Source organism: Ranitomeya imitator, chromosome 10, assembly GCF_032444005.1.
Source record: "Ranitomeya imitator isolate aRanImi1 chromosome 10, aRanImi1.pri, whole genome shotgun sequence".
In the NCBI taxonomy this organism is placed as follows: domain Eukaryota; kingdom Metazoa; phylum Chordata; class Amphibia; order Anura; family Dendrobatidae; genus Ranitomeya; species Ranitomeya imitator.
Window position 1 is genome coordinate 49,642,964 of NC_091291.1, and position 22,494 is coordinate 49,665,457.

At 46.4% G+C, this 22,494-nt stretch overlaps 1 protein-coding gene across 1 annotated transcript in view; it reads left to right on the forward strand.

The window, feature by feature from the left end:
- Window positions 1-249: 249 nt before the first annotated feature.
- Window positions 250-22,494, forward strand: part of CACNG6 (calcium voltage-gated channel auxiliary subunit gamma 6) — a 223,757-nt gene continuing 201,512 nt past the window's right edge. Inside the window, exon 1 of the mRNA XM_069743071.1 lies at window positions 250-1,125. Coding sequence (XP_069599172.1) covers window positions 807-1,125 — 319 coding nt within the window. The 5' untranslated portion in view covers window positions 250-806. The remainder of the gene's footprint in view (window positions 1,126-22,494) is intronic.

The window sequence follows — 22,494 nt, forward strand, 5'->3', positions numbered from 1 at the left end:
AAGAGTCTGTTTGTTCCATGTATTTGCCAATCAGTCTGAATGTCCTCCATTGAAATCAATAAATAATCTGCCGAGAGACATTTCACAAACAATCAGCCAAGATGTTTGCTTGTGATTTCTCCAAAGTGCATTTATTTTCAGCCTATGTTTGGTTTTCATAAATTAGAGATGGAAGTCTAAATCAATAGTCGGTCCAAGGAAGTGTGGAAGCCTGGAGTAAATAAGGTCCTTCTGATCTCCGAAGAAGCTACAGTTACGTGTGACTGCGGAGAGTGAGTTGCTCTGAGATTTCAGCTCTACTGCAAGAAGCTGAAATGATAGTAGGAGCAGAATACAATCCAGCATAGATACAGCAGATAACCATGAGAACATGAGGCACGGATACAGAAAGATACAAGGCACATATTATCGAAGGCTGGACCGGGATGGGTGAACTTCATTTTGTCTTAGCCTCATTCTGATCTGTCGCCTGTGCATGAGGCAAGTGCCTTTAAGGGAACCTTAAAATAACAGCTCTGCCTCGGAGATGTGATGAATGTAACAGGTGCAGAGATTATTTCCAGGCCATGTGTGTGCGTCTGTGTGTAACAGCAAGAGGGGGAGAGAGAATGCAGAAAAGGAGAGAGCACATTGATGTCCCTGCTACGTCTCTGTAGCCTGTGAAACTTACAGCAGATTGCCTTCGAGCGACCTAAATACTAAAGAAAAAAAGAGAAGAAAGATCGGAGAAGAGAAGAGGGTGGACACATAAAGGGTTATTTGCATCAATTTCTTGCTATTGACGGATAAAAAGCCTCACCACACAAATGATGTGGCCTAATTTTTTCATGCAAGAGGAGGAGCAGCGCTTCTCGGGAAGAGGTAGAGGACAACGTGGAAAAGGCTTGACTGATGCACAAGAGGGCAAGATCAAATTGGCCTTTTTTGTGGCCCTCGTTGGGGTGACACTGTCTGTGCTGGCTGTCGGGACAGAGTTTTGGGTGGAGGTGAATACCTATAAGCAGAACCACAGTATGACATGTGAAGCTGCCCATTTTGGGCTATGGAAGTTCTGCTACAAGAAACTGTGGATCTCGGATGTGGATGAATACCGTCCAACTTGTGGCCCGGCAGAGCTACCTGGAGGTATAGTACTTTTATTACATGTTGTAGTTGTGCTGTTTTTATACAAGACCCCACACAACTGGCATTGTAAAGTTTAGAGGTGAGTAGATCAATCTCACAAAAGTAAATGTCCAAATAGATAAACCCACTGAATTCGAATGTTCCAAATTAAGCAAAATGGTCCATCAACTAACGAAAGAATTCAGTGTTATTTCGATTTCATGTATTCAGTGATTCTAATTATAACTTATGGATAAATCTTTGTGGATGGCTTGTTGGATGACTGCGGATTCTAAACATGTCTTGTTAAAGATGGATAAGAATACAGTTGTTAGGGATGGATTTAATGGAGAGAATAATGCAGCTCTAGTTGCTGTGCAAAATAACCTTTCTAGCAATCTACATATGTATTTTTGCATACACAACATTTGACAATGCACCTGTTGATGTTCTTTTGCAATGTGTTTGTCCAAAGAGCGTTGCTAGGTTTCTATATTTCTCATCGAATACTTATTTTTAATCATTTCAAAATAGTGGGTCGGAGGATTCCTAAAAGTGTCATCTTACCCTGGTCATGAAAAATGAAGAAGTAAACTGAGTAGGTGCCATATCAGAAGTTTATTCTTTAAAATAAAAAAAAAAGTAGAGTCAAGCTATTCCCTCAGTTGTAGCTGTTTTCTTTTGCTATTTAAAGCAGTTTCCTACATAAAATAGCTTAACATATGTTCATCCAGATGCACCTTGTTTGCCTTTCAAGATGCTACATACTGTATACCATGGTAAATATGTAGAGAAAGTATCTCGAAAATACTGTGTATGGGAATTAAGGTTTCAAACGGGCAACCAGGTTTTAAGGTAAAATTGTAGGAGTATAGCATCCTAAACAGTTCAATATCCCCATGGTGAAAAAGTCACAAGGAATTTTGAAGCAATCACAAAAACTCAAAAACTGCGACATTAGTGGTAGAAAGTGCTTACAACTTCTGCGAAGAAGGACGGAAGTCACACTGACCTCAATAATCGATATCCACGAATAATCACTAGGTAGCATTCTCCACATTCCACATGACATGTATTTTCTGTCCTGCAAGGTAAATTCTTTTGTGTCTTTGTTTGAATTCAAGTTACCGTAATAAAATTTTAAATAATGGAAAATTTTCAAAATTTTGCTGCATTCAGTTTTGGATTTTAACCTAGAATTTCCTAAGCCATTTTTCTTTTGGTTGGGAAATTACCCATTTTTTCCTTCGGTAATACTCCACACCAATCCCTTGTGACAGCTTATATTCATATGTCTATAACGATCATTAAAGAAAAGTTCATAATAAGAGAATATTTCATCTTTTATCATTTTACAAAAGAATGTGCTATTTCATCTTAGAATGATAATAATTTGAAGTTATGAAGCAGCAATGTGGAAAAATTGTCTAAATATTTCACATTTCTTCATCAAAATGGACGAAATATGTCAAGAACTGATGCTTATAGGGGACCTCAAAAGACTCCCAGGAAGTTTTAGTGTCTCAACAGCTGTAAAGTAATATGTACAACATCACAAATGTTTCTAAACACTTAATAAAAGTTAAGCTGCTATTTTTGACTTGTGGAAATGGAAACAATTGATATTTGAGAAGAATTTGAAGTTTCTAGTACTCCTTTTTTTTTTTTTTTTTTTAAATAAAATCCAATATTCGTGATAACCCAAAAGATTATTTCACAGAAAGAAAATGTGAATTTGGTTCCATGCTTACACTCACTAAAGAGAAACCAAGTTAAAAGGAAACTATTGCTCAAGAAGGTGAAATATCTAAATATCAAAATATTTTTCATAAGTGACAAATTTCCATTTCTGGTGGTCGGGACACCTAAAGTATATATTGTGTCAAATAAATGTGTATATTTATAAGTTAGAATAGATTTTAGATTAATATTGTTCTAATAGTCATAGAGAAAGTGAAAAATTTGTGAAAATTGTTTTTTTATTTCTTTTTTATTCTAAATTGATTAATGCAAAAAAAATGACATTAATTAAAGATACGCTTTAAGGTTCTGGGTGACTTGGGATTCTGATGCTTTCAATTTCTCAAAAAAAAAAGAAAAAATTACGAGCCGTGCCTGACCTGGCTTGTGATGGCAACCAAGTCCAACAGAGGAGAATCCAAAGCAGTGTCCACTCGGTTAGTGGCCTAATAAGGCTGTTGGAAAGGTTTTTCTACGCCAGTCTCCATTTCACTATCAATTATTATATTTGTGGTTATAAGATATAAGGCACAACAGCTTACCATGCCATATAACGACGGAGAAATCCTGGTTTATATTATCCTGGAGGATATTTGTCTAGTTGGTGATTGTGGCAAAGTAGGAGCACATGAAGGAAGGGTGAGGTTCAGCCCGACCATCCAGGTGATGAAATTCAACAATTTATTTCTGGTACGTAGGATCAAGGGCACTGCCGTGCCAGAAACACGTCAGGTTTTGTTTTTAAATTTCATGCTTTTCACCCAATAAAATTTTGAATTGTATCGCCTGAATGGTCATGCTGGACCTCCCCCTCCCCTCCTGTGCTCCCATTATATCTGTGCTACAATATATTTGGGTATTAACCAAAATGAAGTAAGGATTGGCACAGTAAAATGTTAAAATGTCACTTTTATTATGATATATATAAAAAAATTGGTTGTGCCTAATATTTTTGCACATGTCACAGTACATAGAGTAGTTATAACCTATGATGATATCCTATCAAAAACCTAATATCACATTTACATCCATAACCGAACCTAATAATTCAACATGTCGTTTAGCTTGCTGTTGTGCAACCTTACCCTACTCTTTTTGGTAGAAATCTGTTATGTTAGACTCATTTATAATTTTACATTCATGAATTGCTCACGCAAGGGCTTGGCTCTCGGCCTTTATTGGTTTTATATCTAGACTTTGATTATGGCGATCTGAAAGTTTACTTATGATTTTTTTCAGATTTGTTTTTTAAATAGAAGAGACCAATTTGCTTTTTTAAAGGAATATCCCTTTCTGATATGGGTTGACTTAAGTTCTACCTCTCAATCATTCATGAACTTGTTATCGAAAATGAATTGATAACCACCCATACTTTTTGGGTAGTGTCGACTTCATCATGGAGTTCAGAGAAGCCTGTTGTTATTTGGATATTTCCGGTTGTGTTGGCCTTGACATGAGCCTGCTTTTGCCATGTAGATCAATGTTCCAAGCACTTTACTTTAGGAGATGATGACTTCTATCGTCAAGTCCCCAAATCTTATAAAGGCCTTTGTTACCTTTTCCATCCTGATGTCTTACAAGATATATTTCTCATTTTTCTTGCATTTCTTTAAATCATGGCAACGTTTTTGTGGGAAGAAAATTTGTAAGTTTTAATCAACAAGGATTACAATTAGTATTATAACGAAGATTAAATAAAATTATAGGAAGAGTTTAGTCTCAGATCTTGAAGTGGTAAAATTAGTTGACAAATTTGAAAGGAGTTATTATTTTTTGACAATGATTACATGAGTGTTAACTTACACAAATTCATTAACGTTACATCAATCTTATGTGTGTTAGGTGCCGAGTTCCTGCCTCTGCACAGGGGAAATCTCGGGCCATCTCTGCTGCGGTCTCCCATTCTTCTCCTGCCGCAGTGGAGGCAGCGTCTCGCTCAGTCTGACTCTGTACAAAGAGTTACTGCTGCTTTTCCAGCTTCTGCCATTGAAGTCAGTGCTGGGCAGCAGCGAGCAGATGCTTTTGGGACCAAGTCCTGCTTTTCCCCTTCTGAGCATGCCCAGGGTAAGATCTCTCATTGGAGATCGAAGGTCACATGTTAGATACTGCAGCAAGACCCATTGGTTCTCCAGGAAGGTCCTGAAGTTCCTCATGCTCTGTGGCAGCCTCTCATTGGTCTTTCTAGGAAGGTCCTGTACGTGCTGCAGCTATATAAAGTTCACATGGCCGCAAGGCCATGCGCTAGTATCAAATCTAAGTTATGTGCTTTGCGCCAGTGTGGTTATGTAACATAGTAACATAGTAACATAGTTAGTAAGGCCGAAAAAAGACATATGTTCATCCAGTTCAGCCTATATTCCGTCATAATAAATCCGAAGATCTACGTCCTTTTACAGAACCTAATAATTGTATGATACAATATTGTTCTGCTCCAGGAAGACATCCAGGCCTCTCTTGAACCCCTCGACTGAGTTCGCCATCACCACCTCCTCAGGCAAGCAATTCCAGATTCTCACTGCCCTAACAGTAAAGAATCCTCTTCTATGTTGGTGGAAAAACCTTCTCTCCTCCAGACGCAAAGAATGCCCCCTTGTGCCCGTCACCTTCCTTGGTATAAACAGATCCTCAGCGAGATATTTGTATTGTCCCCTTATATACTTATACATGGTTATTAGATCGCCCCTCAGTCGTCTTTTTTCTAGACTAAATAATCCTAATTTCGCTAATCTATCTGGGTATTGTAGTTCTCCCATCCCCTTTATTAATTTTGTTGCCCTCCTTTGTACTCTCTCTAGTTCCATTATATCCTTCCTGAGCACCGGTGCCCAAAACTGGACACAGTACTCCATGTGCGGTCTAACTAGGGATTTGTACAGAGGCAGTATAATGCTCTCATCATGTGTATCCAGACCTCTTTTAATGCACCCCATGATCCTGTTTGCCTTGGCAGCTGCTGCCTGGCACTGGCTGCTCCAGGTAAGTTTATCATTAACTAGGATCCCCAAGTCCTTCTCCCTGTCAGATTTACCCAGTGGTTTCCCGTTCAGTGTGTAATGGTGATATTGATTCCTTCTTCCCATGTGTATAACCTTACATTTATCATTGTTAAACCTCATCTGCCACCTTTCAGCCCAAGTTTCCAACTTATCCAGATCCATCTGTAGCAGAATACTATCTTCTCTTGTATTAACTGCTTTACATAGTTTTGTATCATCTGCAAATATCGATATTTTACTGTGTAAACCTTCTACCAGATCATTAATGAATATGTTGAAGAGAACAGGTCCCAATACTGACCCCTGCGGTACCCCACTGGTCACAGCGACCCAGTTAGAGACTATACCATTTATAACCACCCTCTGCTTTCTATCACTAAGCCAGTTACTAACCCATTTACACACATTTTCCCCCAGACCAAGCATTCTCATTTTGTGTACCAACCTCTTGTGCGGCACGGTATCAAACGCTTTGGAAAAATCGAGATATACCACGTCCAATGACTCACCGTGGTCCAGCCTATAGCTTACCTCTTCATAAAAATTGATTAGATTGGTTTGACAGGAGCGATTTCTCATAAACCCATGCTGATATGGAGTTAAACAGTTATTCTCATTGAGATAATCCAGAATAACATCCCTCAGAAACCCTTCAAATATTTTACCAACAATAGAGGTTAGACTTACTGGCCTATAATTTCCAGGTTCACTTTTAGAGCCCTTTTTGAATATTGGCACCACATTTGCTATGCGCCAGTCCTGCGGAACAGACCCTGTCGCTATAGAGTCCCTAAAAATAAGAAATAATGGTTTATCTATTACATTACTTAGTTCTCTTAGTACTCGTGGGTGTATGCCATCCGGACCCGGAGATTTATCTATTTTAATCTTATTTAGCCGGTTTCGCACCTCTTCTTGGGTTAGATTGGTGACCCTTAATATAGGGTTTTCATTGTTTCTTGGGATTTCACCTAGCATTTCATTTTCCACCGTGAATACCGTGGAGAAGAAGGTGTTTAATATGTTAGCTTTTTCCTCGTCATCTACAACCATTCTTTCCTCACTATTTTTTAAGGGGCCTACATTTTCAGTTTTTATTCTTTTACTATTGATATAGTTGAAGAACAGTTTGGGATTAGTTTTACTCTCCTTAGCAATGTGCTTCTCTGTTTCCTTTTTGGCAGCTTTAATTAGTTTTTTAGATAAAGTATTTTTCTCCCTATAGTTTTTTAGAGCTTCAATGGTGCCATCCTGCTTTAGTAGTGCAAATGCTTTCTTTTTACTGTTAATTGCCTGTCTTACTTCTTTGTTTAGCCACATTGGGTTTTTCCTATTTCTAGTCCTTTTATTCCCACAAGGTATAAACCGCTTACAGTGCCTATTTAGGATGTTCTTAAACATTTCCCATTTATTATCTGTATTCTCATTTCTGAGGATATTGTCCCAGTCTACCAGATTAAGGGCATCTCTAAGCTGTTCAAACTTTGCCTTCCTAAAGTTCAATGTTTTTGTGACTCCCTGACAAGTCCCCCTAGTGAAAGACAGGTGAAACTGCACAATATTGTGGTCGCTATTTCCTAAATGCCCAACCACCTGCAGATTTGTTATTCTGTCAGGTCTATTAGATAGTATTAGGTCTAAAAGTGCTGCTCCTCTGGTTGGATTCTGCACCAATTGTGAAAGATAATTTTTCTTGGTTATTAGCAGAAACCTGTTGCCTTTATGGGTTTTACAGGTTTCTGTTTCCCAGTTAATATCCGGGTAGTTAAAGTCCCCCATAACCAGGACCTCATTATGGGTTGCAGCTTCATCTATCTGCTTTAGAAGTAGACTTTCCATGGTTTCTGTTATATTTGGGGGTTTGTAACAGACCCCAATGAGAATTTTGTTACCATTTTTCCCTCCATGAATTTCAACCCATATGGACTCGACATCTTCATTCCCTTCGCTAATATCCTCCCTTAAAGTGGACTTTAGACAAGACTTTACATAGAGACAAACCCCTCCTCCTCTCCGATTTTTACGATCCTTTCTAAACAGACTGTAACCCTGTAAGTTAATGTGAAAATGTATTCAGGGACCCGGCTGAAATAAGCCCCTAGAATACCGGCTTCTCCGGTGAGGAGATTGTGTGTTGCATAACCACTAACTGCTATCAGCTTGGCAGTAAGCTTGTGCTCCTGTGAGGCTAACAGGGCGCAGTGCTTTCCTTTCACGGCTACTCTGTGGTAACAGAGCTAGTCTATACCACCAAACAGTGCCGCCATTCGCTAGCAGCAGGTTCCTCCTGCACGGTGGACCCCGGGCTGCGAACGCACCATTTACAATAAACATCTCTATTTACTCGGTGCGTCCTGCTAGCCCAAACAATGTGTTACCCTATATGTGTTGAAAGAACATACTTTGTTAGGCTGAAAAAATGTCTATCCTCCAATGTTGGTCCAAAGTACCATATATTTTGTACTGCAGAACCTCAGGTAATTAAAATTTCTCTGTTGGTGTAAAGAAGTGGGGGGGTCAATATTACAAATTTCAATGCAGTACGGTAGGATAGGGAGGTAACAGATATATTGCAGATCTATTGAATATGTTTATTATACACTTAATATGCACATATGCACAACATTTCTGCATGCACCATCAACTCTGCTGTACATACACACATCGCTGCCATATACACATACAGCATTGCTACATACACACAAACATGTAGTACTGGCACACACAATTCTGCTACATACACAGCTCAGTTACATGCACGCACCCACAACTCTGCTAAATACACACACTTTGTTACATCAACACACTCTCGCACATCAAAACTCATACTTAGGATGCAATTTACATTTTGAACTTTTTTCTAGACATGTGACTAGTGTTGAGCGATACCGTCCGATACTTGAAAGTATCGGTATCGGATAGTATCGGCCGATACCCGAAAAATATCGGATATCGCCGATACCGATATCCGATACCAATACAAGTCAATGGGACATCAAGTATCGGAAGGTATTCTCATAGTTCCCAGGGTCTGAAGGAGAGGAAACTCTCCTTCAGGCCCTGGGATCCATAGAGATGTGTAAAATAAAGAATAAAAATAAAAAATATTGATATATTTACCTCTCCGGCGGCCCCTGAACTCAGCGCGGGTAACCGGCAGGCTTCGTTGTTCAAAATCAGCGCTTTTAGGACCTGAGAATCACGTCCCGGCTTCTGATTGGTCGCGGGCCGCCCATGTGACCGCCACGCGACCAATCACAAGCCGCGACGTCACCGCAAGCTGTTGACGCGCTCATTTTTAAAAATGAGCGCGTTAATGGCTTTGAAAGACATAGCGGCTTGTGATTGGTCGCGTGGCCGCGACCAATCACAAGCCGCGATGTCACCGCAAGCTATTGAAGCGCTCATTTTTAAAAATGAGCGCGTTAATAGCTTGCGGTGACGTCGCGGCTTGTGATTGGTCGCGTGGCGGTCACATGGGCGGCCCGCGACCAATCAGAAGCCGGGACGTGATTCTCAGGTCCTAAAAGCGCTGATTTTGAACAACGAAGCCTGCCGGTTACCCGCGCTGAGTTCAGGGGCCACCGGAGAGGTAAATATATCAATATTTTTTATTTTAATTCTTTATTTTACAGATCCCTATGTATCCGATACCGATACCCGATACCACAAAAGTATCGGATCTCGGTATCGGAATTCCGATACCGCAAGTATCGGCCGATACCCGATACTTGCGGTATCGGAATGCTCAACACTACATGTGACTGATCACCTAAATGGCCCTTTTAAATAGTCAGGACCTGTAGCATCTGTGCTTTAGTGATGTGCAAGTGCTCATTGCATTCTCTCCTGCCCTGCAATGATCAGGCTGATACTTGTTGGACATAGTTCTTTCAGTGTTCACCATTCTCCTCAATTATAGAGAATTGCCTCCGGACTGTACGATGCCTACTTTTTTTTGGCAAGATTATTTTTAGAGTCCAAAAATACAGTAGTTTAAACTCTCTCCTTAGACAAAGGCCAACTTTTCTCATGTTAGAATCCACAAATTCCTGAATCAACAACCCTTTTTGGGAATCTTGTAACCATAACTTGCAATATTATTATAATCAAGAGCACTTTTAATCTCTTTCAGTACTATGCAATAATATTGATAGCTTTACAAGGAAAAAGGTACAAACATGTTACTTCTGTCACTCAATTCTATGATGTTGTAGAAACATTATTTCTCCTACACAAACAATGCCTATTGTTACAGTTACAGTCCTGGGAATGAACAGATGATGGGAGAGATGAATGTAGATTTTTGGACTGATCATATGTGTGTTGTGCTGTATGTGCAATAATTATAGTTCATTTTTAACACATAAAATATTGATCTGTTGTGATCTGGCAGTGATTTTTTTTCTTTTAATGAAAATATCACATAACTCAGTTTCAATTTAAAGCAATTGTCTGTCTGATAATGAAATGGCAGGTTAAGTCTTCACAGATCATGATACACTTTTTATAGCCACTGTTGGTTCTGGTAAAATATTAGGATCCTATAACTGGGTGTGACGCTAGTCGCTTCTCATGGCTAAGCCAGGAGTCAGAGTGGTCAGAGAGTCCAAGGTCAGAAGCCATGAGGGTACGTCATAAACAGAAGGAAGAGACAAAAGCGTAGTCAGGTAACGTTCTGAGGTCAGAGTTCCGGGAGGATAACGGATCAGAGCTGAAGGGGTTAAACAGGTGGATGGTCAGAACAAAGTCCAAGGTCAGGCAACAGATCAAGCATATAGAGCTCAAGGTACAGGGAGCACAAAGCACAAACCTCAAAAGGTGAATGTACGTCTGGCAGTGGTCTGGGAGAAACTGCTGTTAAATAGGCATGGCAATTACCTGGGATAGTGAACACCTGGAGACAGCCGACACCTCCCAGTCACAGATTGGATAGTCGAGCTGTCAATAAACACAATGACAGCTCAGCACGCCCCTGTATAAGATTGGATGGCCATGCTGTCAATCAAACTACTGACAGCTTCAGCACACCCGTATACCAGATTGGACGGCCGAGCTGTCAATAACTGCATCCCAGGCACCCTGAGGGGTGGAACCATGACACCAGGGCTGTTAGTTATTTAAAAACAAACCTTTACCTGTTACAATGACAGAACTATTGACATGAGATCACCAAATGTGATATTAAGTGGGTTAAAATCCGACCCAATGAATATTGGCCAATAGAACAGCACTTTTGAGTTTTTTAGAGTCACATGTTGTATCCTACGATCGAGCCAGCAAGCAGCTTTTAGAAAGATCATATGACATGTTCTCCATGGATCATCACAAGATCCTTTGAAGAGTTGTTGATGAGCTTTATTAGCAGCTCTCGTGTTTGGCACTTTGGGTGACTTTTTATTTTGTTTTACTACTATAACTTTGCCCTAATTTACAGAGGCCTGCCACTTTGTCTATAAACAGGCTAAAGGAAGATAATCCGAGAAAGGTATTCATATCAGCAATACCTTTTTAGGCTATGTGCACACGTCAGGATTCCTTGCAGAAATTTGCTGAACAAAACCGGACATTTTCTGCAAGAAATCTGCATGTGTTTTTTTCACGTTTTTCTCACGTGTTTTGCGCTTTTTTGTTGCAGGTTTTTTGCGTTTTTTTCAGAGGTTCCCAATGCAATAATATAGTGGGAAATCCGCAAAAAATCCGCAAAATTAATGAACATGCTGCGTTTTTTACCGCTATGCGTTTTTTTTTCGTGGAAAAAAACGCAACATATGCACAAAAATTGTGGAATGCATTATAAATGATGGGGTGTATATGTATGTGCTTTTTAAAGATTTTTTATTGCGTTTTTATAGTGAAAAAATGCGAAAAACCTGAACGCATGCACACAGCCTTAATCAATTGCATATATTCAGTACCAAACAAAAAAAGTACATGAGAACAAAACAATTTTCATGCAGCATTCATTACTAGGGAGGGCGAACATTACATATTTGTATTATGTCTGCATTCCTATCACTAGATATGTATTGTGTAAAGCAGCTCAAAGTTAATATTTCCGCCATGGCAAGTCTGGTTGTAATCAACAGTGTATTAAACGCAAAAAGGTGCCGTTACTTAGAAGTTATGAATTAAAGTGGCTCCTGTCCGACCCCAAATTATCTTACTGCCTACAGCAAAAATCCATGTAGTTAAAATGTCCACATTGCTGCACTCCATATCTCATCCTTCGCCATCCGCAGATGTAGTACAATGGGTCTTCGTCTTCATTTTGCAACTTTTCTCTCTACATGTTTTGCTCTCTCCATGTTTTCCAAGTAGGTCGGCTCTTTCCTCATAACTTGCAGTCTCAAACAATTAAAGGAAAGTTATTGCAGCTGCATCTCCCCATTATGAAGAAAAATGAATCTGTCACTAGGATTTTGCTACTTCATCTGAGAGCAGCATAATGTATGAAAAGAAACCCTGAATCCAGCGATGTGTCACTTTGTTTACCAGGTGCAGCAGTTGTGATATAAACAGAGTTTTTAGCAGTAGTCAAAGCTAACCCCGCCCACACCCCTGATTAGCAGCTTTCTGTTTACATTGTTTATTGGCAGGAAGCTGCTAATCAGACCTTGGGGGCGGAGTTGGACTAGATTTACAGGGGCACCTAGTCCAGCAGTGATAATCTCCTGCTGATAAAATACTCACTGCATTGGACCAGCAGCAAACAACCTAATAAGTGACACATCCCTGAAATCAGTGACTTAGTCTCTACCTTATGCTGTCCTCTGATTACAAAGCAAAAGCTGCAGGAAGATTCCCTTACGATTTACAGAGAAGCATTAAAAAGTAAAGTGACGGGCTGTTGGAAGGTAAAATGGCAGTGTTCCCTACATAGATAGCGGCTGTTTGTTAGGGTTCCAATATGGGAAGCATTTTGCGATCTGATCTAATTTGACTACGGCCGGGATCACACATGCGAGAAATACGTCCAAGTCTCGCATGGTAATCCCCGGCCCTGCCGCCGTCACTCAGGAGCGGAGCGTGCGGCCGCATAGCAATACATGGAGCCGCACGCTCCGCTCCTGAGTGACGGCGGGAATGCCGGGTATTACCATGCGAGACTCGGACGTATTTCTCGCATGTGTGATCCCGGCCTTAGGGTCAGCAATGTTGGAATGTTCAAAGACAGAAATTCTTTAAAGCATATCTGTCACAAGACAACACAATACAAACTATGGACATTTCTGCATAGATGTATTGGACCAGATGTGGCTGGTGTATTTACTTTGAAAAGCAATGTGGCTAAATAATGTTTTTTGACTATTTAACCCCTTAACCCCAGGGCATTTTGCTTTTTTGCTTTTTCATTTTTTGCTCCTCTTCTTCCTACAGCCATAATTTTTTTATTTTTATATCACCATGTGAGGGCTTGTTTTCTGCAGGAAAAGTAGCAATGTTGAATGACACCTTTGGTTATAACTAGTGTTGAGCGATACCTTCCGATATCGGAAAGTATCGGTATCGGTTTGGATCGGCCGATATTCAAAAAATATCGGATATCGCCGATACCGATACCCGATCCCAATGCAAGTCAATGGGACCAAAATATCGGAATTAAAATAAACCCTTTCTTTCCTTGTAGGTTCATTCTACATGAAGGAAAACAATTAAGAATAATGTAGGATGTATGGGGGAGGTGGCGGAGACATTAAAGGCAATGAGGATTAGTCCAATCAAATAGAGTAGCATGATTTTTTTTTTTTTTAAAGACGTTCGGATTGAAAAAGATATTGACTATGTAAATTTTTTTTTATTTTGTCATATATTGATGTTTCACTATTCCACGACCTTCCCCTTCTTTTTTTTCCTTTTCCCACACTTTCATCTTCATCATCATCAGCATCTTTGACATCAACTTCTTCACCTTATTCATCTTCTTCTTCATCTTCTACCTATTTTTTTTTTTTATTACATTCTTCATATTCATTTTCTTCAACTATTATTATTCTTCCTATTCTACATATTCTTTTTATTCCACTGTTATTATTTTTCCTATTCTACTTCTTCATCATATTCTCATTTGTGACAGGCATTCCCGTAGTTGTTATCTATAAAAGTTGGAAGATTACACCTTCCGTTCTGCCAGTCACAAAAGTTACATTTGTCCGCGTTCAGTTTGGCCTGCAGCATCAGGCTTTATCCAGGGGCACCACGAGGAGGAACGGACTCACCCCCATACACTGCTTAGTCTTCTTCTGCATATAATTTAGATAATATCTTTTGCTCTGATATTAAGTGTTATGCTTAATGTTCTTCTGCTCTTTGTTCTGCAGCCTCTTGTTCTTCTGCTTCTCGGTCTTCCATGTCGTCGTCTCCAGGGTCGTCGTCTTCAGTGTCGTCATCTCCGCCGTCGTCGTCTCCGCCGTCGTCGTCTCCGTCGTCGTCTCCGCCGTCGTCGTCGTCGTCATCGGGGTGGTCTTCCGGGTCGTCGTCGTCGTCGTCATCGGGGTGGTCTTCCGGGTCGTCAACTTTAGGGTCTTCAACTTGGAAATGTAGCAGAAGGTACAAGAAGGCTGAGAAAATGCCAAGAACCAGCTGATGGAACTGGAACTCGGATGGCTACCCGAAGGTTCAAGAGCCTATGGAACTACCGAGGACCAGCTGACGTTACTGGAACCCGGTTACTAAGCAGGAGGTACCCGTGCTAAAAAGCACTACCAAGGACCGCCTGACGTTGGCGGAACTCGGATACCCAGAAGGAGGCACCTAAGCCAAAGGCTCTGCCCGGAACCAGCTGACGTTACTGGAACCAGGATGGGGAGCAGAAGGTACAAGAGCAAAAGACACTGCCGAGAACCAGCTGACGGTACTGGAACCCGGATGGGTAGCCGAAGGTCCAAGAGCCAATGGAACTACCGAGGACCAGCTGACGTTACTGGAACCCGGTTACTAAGCAGGAGGTACCCGTGCCTGAAAGCACTACCAAGGACCACCTGACGTTGGTGGAACTTGGATACCCAGAAGGAGGCACCTAAGCCAAAGGCTCTGCCCGGAACCAGCTGACGTTACTGGAATCAGGATGGGGAGCAGAAGGTACAAGAGCAAAAGACACTGCCTAGAACCAGCTGACGGTGCTGGAACCAGGTGGTGGACCCGAAGGCCCACAGGAGAGGAGAGAACAGCTAGGCCGCGAGGCAGCCGCAGTTACCGAACCCCAACAGTCCTACAGGGGGAGCTGGGCCTACTGGCACTACAGAACCAGCCTTGACTACCAGTTCACGCAGCCCACATAGGAAGCTCCTAAACTGGAGGCACCCTGGAGTTGGCTAACTCGACCGCACCACGACGGGGCAAGCATAGGCGTCTCAGTGAAGTTGACACAACCCGGAAACAGCTGACGGTGCTGAAACCAGGCTTGGCACGAGGGAGTACCTGTGACAAGAACACTGCCGAGAACCAGCTGGCGGTGCTGGAACCCGGATGCGTTGCCCCAGTGTGCAAGAGCCAATGGCACGACCGAGGACCAGCTGACGGTGCTGGAACCCGGTTACTAAGCTGTAGGTGCCCGCGCTTAAAAGCACTACCAAGGACCGCCTGGCGTTGGCGGAACTCGGATACCCAGGAGGAGGCACCTAAGCCAAAGGCTCGGCCCGGAACCAGCTGACGGTGCTGGAACCAGGTGGTGGACCCGAAGGTCCACAGGAGAGGAGAGAACAGCTAGGCCGCGAGGCAGCCGCAGTTACCGAACCCCAACAGTCCTACAGGGGGAGCTGGGCCTACTGGCACTACAGAACCAGCCTTGACTACCAGTTCACGCAGCCCACATAGGAAGCTCCTAAACTGGAGGCACCCTGGAGTTGGCTAACTCGACCGCACCACGACAGGGCAAGCATAGGCGTCTCAGTGAAGTTGACACAACCCGGAAACAGCTGACGGTGCTGAAACCAGGCTTGGCACGAGGGAGTACCTGTGACAAGAACACTGCCGAGAACCAGCTGGCGGTGCTGGAACCCGGATGCGTTGCCCCAGTGTGCAAGAGCCAATGGCACGACCGAGGACCAGCTGACGGTGCTGGAACCCGGTTACTAAGCTGTAGGTGCCCGCGCTTAAAAGCACTACCAAGGACCGCCTGGCGTTGGCGGAACTCGGATACCCAGGAGGAGGCACCTAAGCCAAAGGCTCGGCCCGGAACCAGCTGACGGTGCTGGAACCAGGTGGTGGACCCGAAGGTCCACAGGAGAGGAGAGAACAGCTAGGCCGCGAGGCAGCCGCAGTTACCGAACCCCAACAGTCCTAAAGGGGGAGCTGGGCCTACTGGCACTACAGAACCAGCCTTGACTACCAGTTCACGCAGCCCACATAGGAAGCTCCTAAACTGGAGGCACCCTGGAGTTGGCTAACTCGACCGCACCACGACGGGGCAAGCATAGGCGTCTCAGTGAAGTTGACACAACCCGGAAACAGCTGACGGTGCTGAAACCAGGCTTGGCACGAGGGAGTACCTGTGACAAGAACACTGCCGAGAACCAGCTGGCGGTGCTGGAACCCGGATGCGTTGCCCCAGTGTGCAAGAGCCAATGGCACGACCGAGGACCAGCTGACGGTGCTGGAACCCGGTTACTAAGCTGTAGGTGCCCGCGCTTAAAAGCACTACCAAGGACCGCCTGGCGTTGGCGGAACTCGGATACCCAGGAGGAGGCACCTAAGCCAAAGGCTCGGCCCGGAACCAGCTGACGGTGCTGGAACCAGGTGGTGGAGCCGAAGGTCCACAGGAGAGGAGAGAACAGCTAGGCCGCGAGGCAGCCGCAGTTACCGAACCCCAACAGTCCTACAGGGGGAGCTGGGCCTACTGGCACTACAGAACCAGCCTTGACTACCAGTTCACGCAGCCCACATAGGAAGCTCCTAAACTGGAGGCACCCTGGAGTTGGCTAACTCGACCGCACCACGACGGGGCAAGCATAGGCGTCTCAGTGAAGTTGACACAACCCGGAAACAGCTGACGGTGCTGAAACCAGGCTTGGCACGAGGGAGTACCTGTGACAAGAACACTGCCGAGAACCAGCTGGCGGTGCTGGAACCCGGATGCGATGCCCCAGTGTGCAAGAGCCAATGGCACGACCGAGGACCAGCTGACGGTGCTGGAACCCGGTTACTAAGCTGTAGGTGCCCGCGCTTAAAAGCACTACCAAGGACCGCCTGGCGTTGGCGGAACTCTGATACCCAGGAGGAGGCACCTAAGCCAAAGGCTCGGCCCGGAACCAGCTGACGGTGCTGGAACCAGGTGGTGGACCCGAAGGCCCACAGGAGAGGAGAGAACAGCTAGGCCGCGAGGCAGCCGCAGTTACCGAACCCCAACAGTCCTACAGGGGGAGCTGGGCCTACTGGCACTACAGAACCAGCCTTGACTACCAGTTCACGCAGCCCACATAGGAAGCTCCTAAACTGGAGGCACCCTGGAGTTGGCTAACTCGACCGCACCACGACGGGGCAAGCATAGGCGTCTCAGTGAAGTTGACACAACCCGGAAACAGCTGACGGTGCTGAAACCAGGCTTGGCACGAGGGAGTACCTGTGACAAGAACACTGCCGAGAACCAGCTGGCGGTGCTGGAACCCGGATGCGTTGCCCCAGTGTGCAAGAGCCAATGGCACGACCGAGGACCAGCTGACGGTGCTGGAACCCGGTTACTAAGCTGTAGGTGCCCGCGCTTAAAAGCACTACCAAGGACCGCCTGGCGTTGGCGGAACTTGGATACCCAGGAGGAGGCACCTAAGCCAAAGGCTCGGCCCGGAACCAGCTGACGGTGCTGGAACCAGGTGGTGGACCCGAAGGCCCACAGGAGAGGAGAGAACAGCTAGGCCGCGAGGCAGCCGCAGTTACCGAACCCCAACAGTCCTACAGGGGGAGCTGGGCCTACTGGCACTACAGAACCAGCCTTGACTACCAGTTCACGCAGCCCACATAGGAAGCTCCTAAACTGGAGGCACCCTGGAGTTGGCTAACTCGACCGCACCACGACGGGGCAAGCATAGGCGTCTCAGTGAAGTTGACACAATCCAGAAACAGCTGACGGTGCTGAAACCAGGCTTGGCACGAGGGAGTACCTGTGACAAGAACACTGCCGAGAACCAGCTGGCGGTGCTGGAACCCGGATGCGTTGCCCCAGTGTGCAAGAGCCAATGGCACGACCGAGGACCAGCTGACGGTGCTGGAACCCGGTTACTAAGCTGTAGGTGCCCGCGCTTAAAAGCACTACCAAGGACCGCCTGGCGTTGGCGGAACTCGGATACCCAGGAGGAGGCACCTAAGCCAAAGGCTCGGCCCGGAACCAGCTGACGGTGCTGGAACCAGGTGGTGGACCCGAAGGTCCACAGGAGAGGAGAGAACAGCTAGGCCGCGAGGCAGCTGCAGTTACCGAACCCCAACAGTCCTACAGGGGGAGCTGGGCCTACTGGCACTACAGAACCAGCCTTGACTACCAGTTCACGCAGCCCACATAGGAAGCTCCTAAACTGGAGGCACCCTGGAGTTGGCTAACTCGACCGCACCACGACGGGGCAAGCATAGGCGTCTCAGTGAAGTTGACACAACCCGGAAACAGCTGACGGTGCTGAAACCAGGCTTGGCACGAGGGAGTACCTGTGACAAGAACACTGCCGAGAACCAGCTGGCGGTGCTGGAACCCGGATGCGTTGCCCCAGTGTGCAAGAGCCAATGGCACGACCGAGGACCAGCTGACGGTGCTGGAACCCGGTTACTAAGCTGTAGGTGCCCGCGCTTAAAAGCACTACCAAGGACCGCCTGGCGTTGGCGGGACTCGGATACCCAGGAGGAGGCACCTAAGCCAAGGGCTCGGCCCGGAACCAGCTGACGGTGCTGGAACCAGGTGGTGGACCCGAAGGTCCACAGGAGAGGAGAGAACAGCTAGGCCGCGAGGCAGCCGCAGTTACCGAACCCCAACAGTCCTACAGGGGGAGCTGGGCCTACTGGCACTACAGAACCAGCCTTGACTACCAGTTCACGCAGCCCACATAGGAAGCTCCTAAACTGGAGGCACCCTGGAGTTGGCTAACTCGACCGCACCACGACGGGGCAAGCATAGGCGTCTCAGTGAAGTTGACACAACCCGGAAACAGCTGACGGTGCTGAAACCAGGCTTGGCACGAGGGAGTACCTGTGACAAGAACACTGCCGAGAACCAGCTGGCGGTGCTGGAACCCGGATGTGTTGCCCCAGTGTGCAAGAGCCAATGGCACGACCGAGGACCAGCTGACGGTGCTGGAACCCGGTTACTAAGCTGTAGGTGCCCGCGCTTAAAAGCACTACCAAGGACCGCCTGGCGTTGGCGGAACTCGGATACCCAGGAGGAGGCACCTAAGCCAAAGGCTCGGCCCGGAACCAGCTGACGGTGCTGGAACCAGGTGGTGGACCCGAAGGTCCACAGGAGAGGAGAGAACAGCTAGGCCGCGAGGCAGCCGCAGTTACCGAACCCCAACAGTCCTACAGGGGGAGCTGGGCCTACTGGCACTACAGAACCAGCCTTGACTACCAGTTCACGCAGCCCACATAGGAAGCTCCTAAACTGGAGGCACCCTGGAGTTGGCTAACTCGACCGCACCACGACGGGGCAAGCATAGGCGTCTCAGTGAAGTTGACACAACCCGGAAACAGCTGACGGTGCTGAAACCAGGCTTGGCACGAGGGAGTACCTGTGACAAGAACACTGCCGAGAACCAGCTGGCGGTGCTGGAACCCGGATGCGTTGCCCCAGTGTGCAAGAGCCAATGGCACGACCGAGGACCAGCTGACGGTGCTGGAACCCGGTTACTAAGCTGTAGGTGCCCGCGCTTAAAAGCACTACCAAGGACCGCCTGGCGTTGGCGGAACTCGGATACCCAGGAGGAGGCACCTAAGCCAAAGGCTCGGCCCGGAACCAGCTGACGGTGCTGGAACCAGGTGGTGGACCCGAAGGTCCACAGGAGAGGAGAGAACAGCTAGGCCGCGAGGCAGCCGCAGTTACCGAACCCCAACAGTCCTACAGGGGGAGCTGGGCCTACTGGCACTACAGAACCAGCCTTGACTACCAGTTCACGCAGCCCACATAGGAAGCTCCTAAACTGGAGGCACCCTGGAGTTGGCTAACTCGACCGCACCACGACGGGGCAAGCATAGGCGTCTCCGTGAAGTTGACACAACCCCGAAACAGCTGACGGTGCTGAAACCAGGCTTGGCACGAGGGAGTACCTGTGACAAGAACACTGCCGAGAACCAGCTGGCGGTGCTGGAACCCGGATGCGTTGCCTTGCCTATTAAAGATTGTCTTCCTAGAGCCCCAACTAGCGGTGTTGGAGCAAAGGGTAAGCAGGGGGAGATGAGTGTAGGCCGAAGCCTGCACTGGAGGCAGTTTTGTGTCTGCGTTGCGTTTGCAGGACACTTTGCCGGCTACACACTGGGGAAACAGCTGGCGTTGCTGAACCCCACTAACACAATGGCGTGTGTTTTTCTCTGTGCAGCTAGCACTTGCGGGCAAAAACTAGCGATGTTAGAGCCCGTGTTGAAGCAGGAGGAGGAGGAGAGGAGCAGAGTGTAGGCCGAAGCCTAGTTGAACCAATTTCAAAGGAAACCTTTAACCCCCCCCTCAGGTGTTACAAAGTACAAGAGACACACCTTGTGCAGTATTAATGCTGCACAAGTGAAAGGTTGCTCTATTAATTTGTCTACTTGCACACGCTGAATGAAAGACATACACAATTTACCCCATTCTACAGTCAAACTATAGTGGATGCGTGACTTGGTTTTTTGATGAGACGCAGCACAGGTGTCCAAAATAACGCCTTGGTGCTTGGCGCAGCTTCCTGAGCGTTGTTATTTGCTGTACAGGAGTCTGCGCTCTTGTGTTATCCCTTGGCAATGCCCTGTTAGCGCTGCCCATCTTATGACATCATTTCATGTTGGCCGGTGCGGTTAACGATGGCCATAAATCCCAGACCCACAGTGTCTTTTCATAAAGCCACACTGCGGTGCTGGGATTCGTGGCCTTGAGCAGTAAATATTTTGGCCGCTCACACACGTCCTTACACCTGCTTCAGACTGGGCGGCCTCTGCTGATCCCTTCTCGCATGCCGCGGCCATGAGGCTGCAAGGTCTGAAGAAGGCGGAAGGAGATGAGTTAAGACAGGCGAAGATATGCACTGCTCGTGCCCATCAATCACACCCTCGCAGTCAAAATAATTAAGACAACGAGGAGCATTTTATTCAGGCAGGGCGGACGAACAGGCGCAAGTAGCCAACCAATGATGTCAGAAGACGGGAAGCGCTACCAAGGGGGGTGCTGCGTATCATTAGAAAGGAAAGTCACACCTCAGGGACAGTGGAATGGTCTCAAAGAGACACATTTTGTACGTGTTGAGTTCCACGTGGGCAAGGAGAAAACATCAGCCACCTTGTACAAATGCAGCAGTACTGCTGTACAAGGTGGCTGTTATACATAGAAACACCTGGGGGTGGGGGCCAGGCTCCCTTCAATTTCAATTCATGTGCCTGCGTGGCGTTTGCAGGTCACGTTGCAAGCTGCACAGCAGGGGAACAGCTGGCGGTGCTGAACCCCACTAACACATTGGCTGGTGTTTTTCTCTGTGCAGCTAGCATGTCCGGGCAGAAACTGGCGTTGTTTGAGCCCAGGGTCAGCAGGAGGAGGAGAGGAGCAAAGTGTAGGCCGAAGCCTGCACTGGTGGCAGCTTTTGGTCGGTTGTGCCAGCGTGGCTTGTGCTGGACACGATGCCGACTACACAGCAGAGGAACAGCTGGCGGTGCTGAACCCCACTAACACATTGGCTGGTGTTTTTCTCTGTGCAGCTAGCATGTCCGGGCAGAAACTGGCGTTGTTTGAGCCCAGGGTCAGCAGGAGGAGTAGAGGAGCAGAGTGTAGGCCGAAGCCTAGTTGAACCAATTTCAAAGGTTACCTTTAACCCCCCCTCAGGTGTTGCAAGGTACAAGAGCCACACCTTGAACAGCATTAATGATGCACAAGTCAAAGGTTGCTCTATTTAATTTTGCTCCTTGCACACGCTGAATTAAACACGTACACTATTTAGCCCATTATACTGTCAAACAGTAGTGGAGGCGTGACTGCTAGTCTTTTTAAGGAGACGCAGCACAGGTGTACAAATTTACACCTAGGTGCTGTGCGCAGATTCCTTACCGTTGTTATTTGCAGTACAGGAAACTGCGCTCTTGTGTTATCCCTTGGCAATACCCTGTTAGTGCAGGCCGTCTCATGACCTCATTTCATGTTGGCCGGTGCGGTTAACGATGGCCATAAATCCCAGACCCACAGTGGCTTTTCCTAAAGTCACACTGCGGTGCTGGGATTCGTGGCCTTGTGCAGTAAATATGTTCGCCGCTCACACATGTCCTTACACCTGCTTCAGACTGGGCGGCCTCAGCTGATCCCTTATCGCATGCCGCGGCCATGAGGCCGCACAGTCAGAAGAAGGCGGAAGGAGGGGAGTGAAGACAGGGGAACATATGCACTGCTCGTGCCCATCAATCACACCCTCGCAGTCAAAATATATGAGACAACGGGGGGCGTTGTGTCGGGCAGGGGGGACGCACAGGCACAGCCAGCCAACCAACAATGTCAGGAGACGGGCAGCGCTAACAA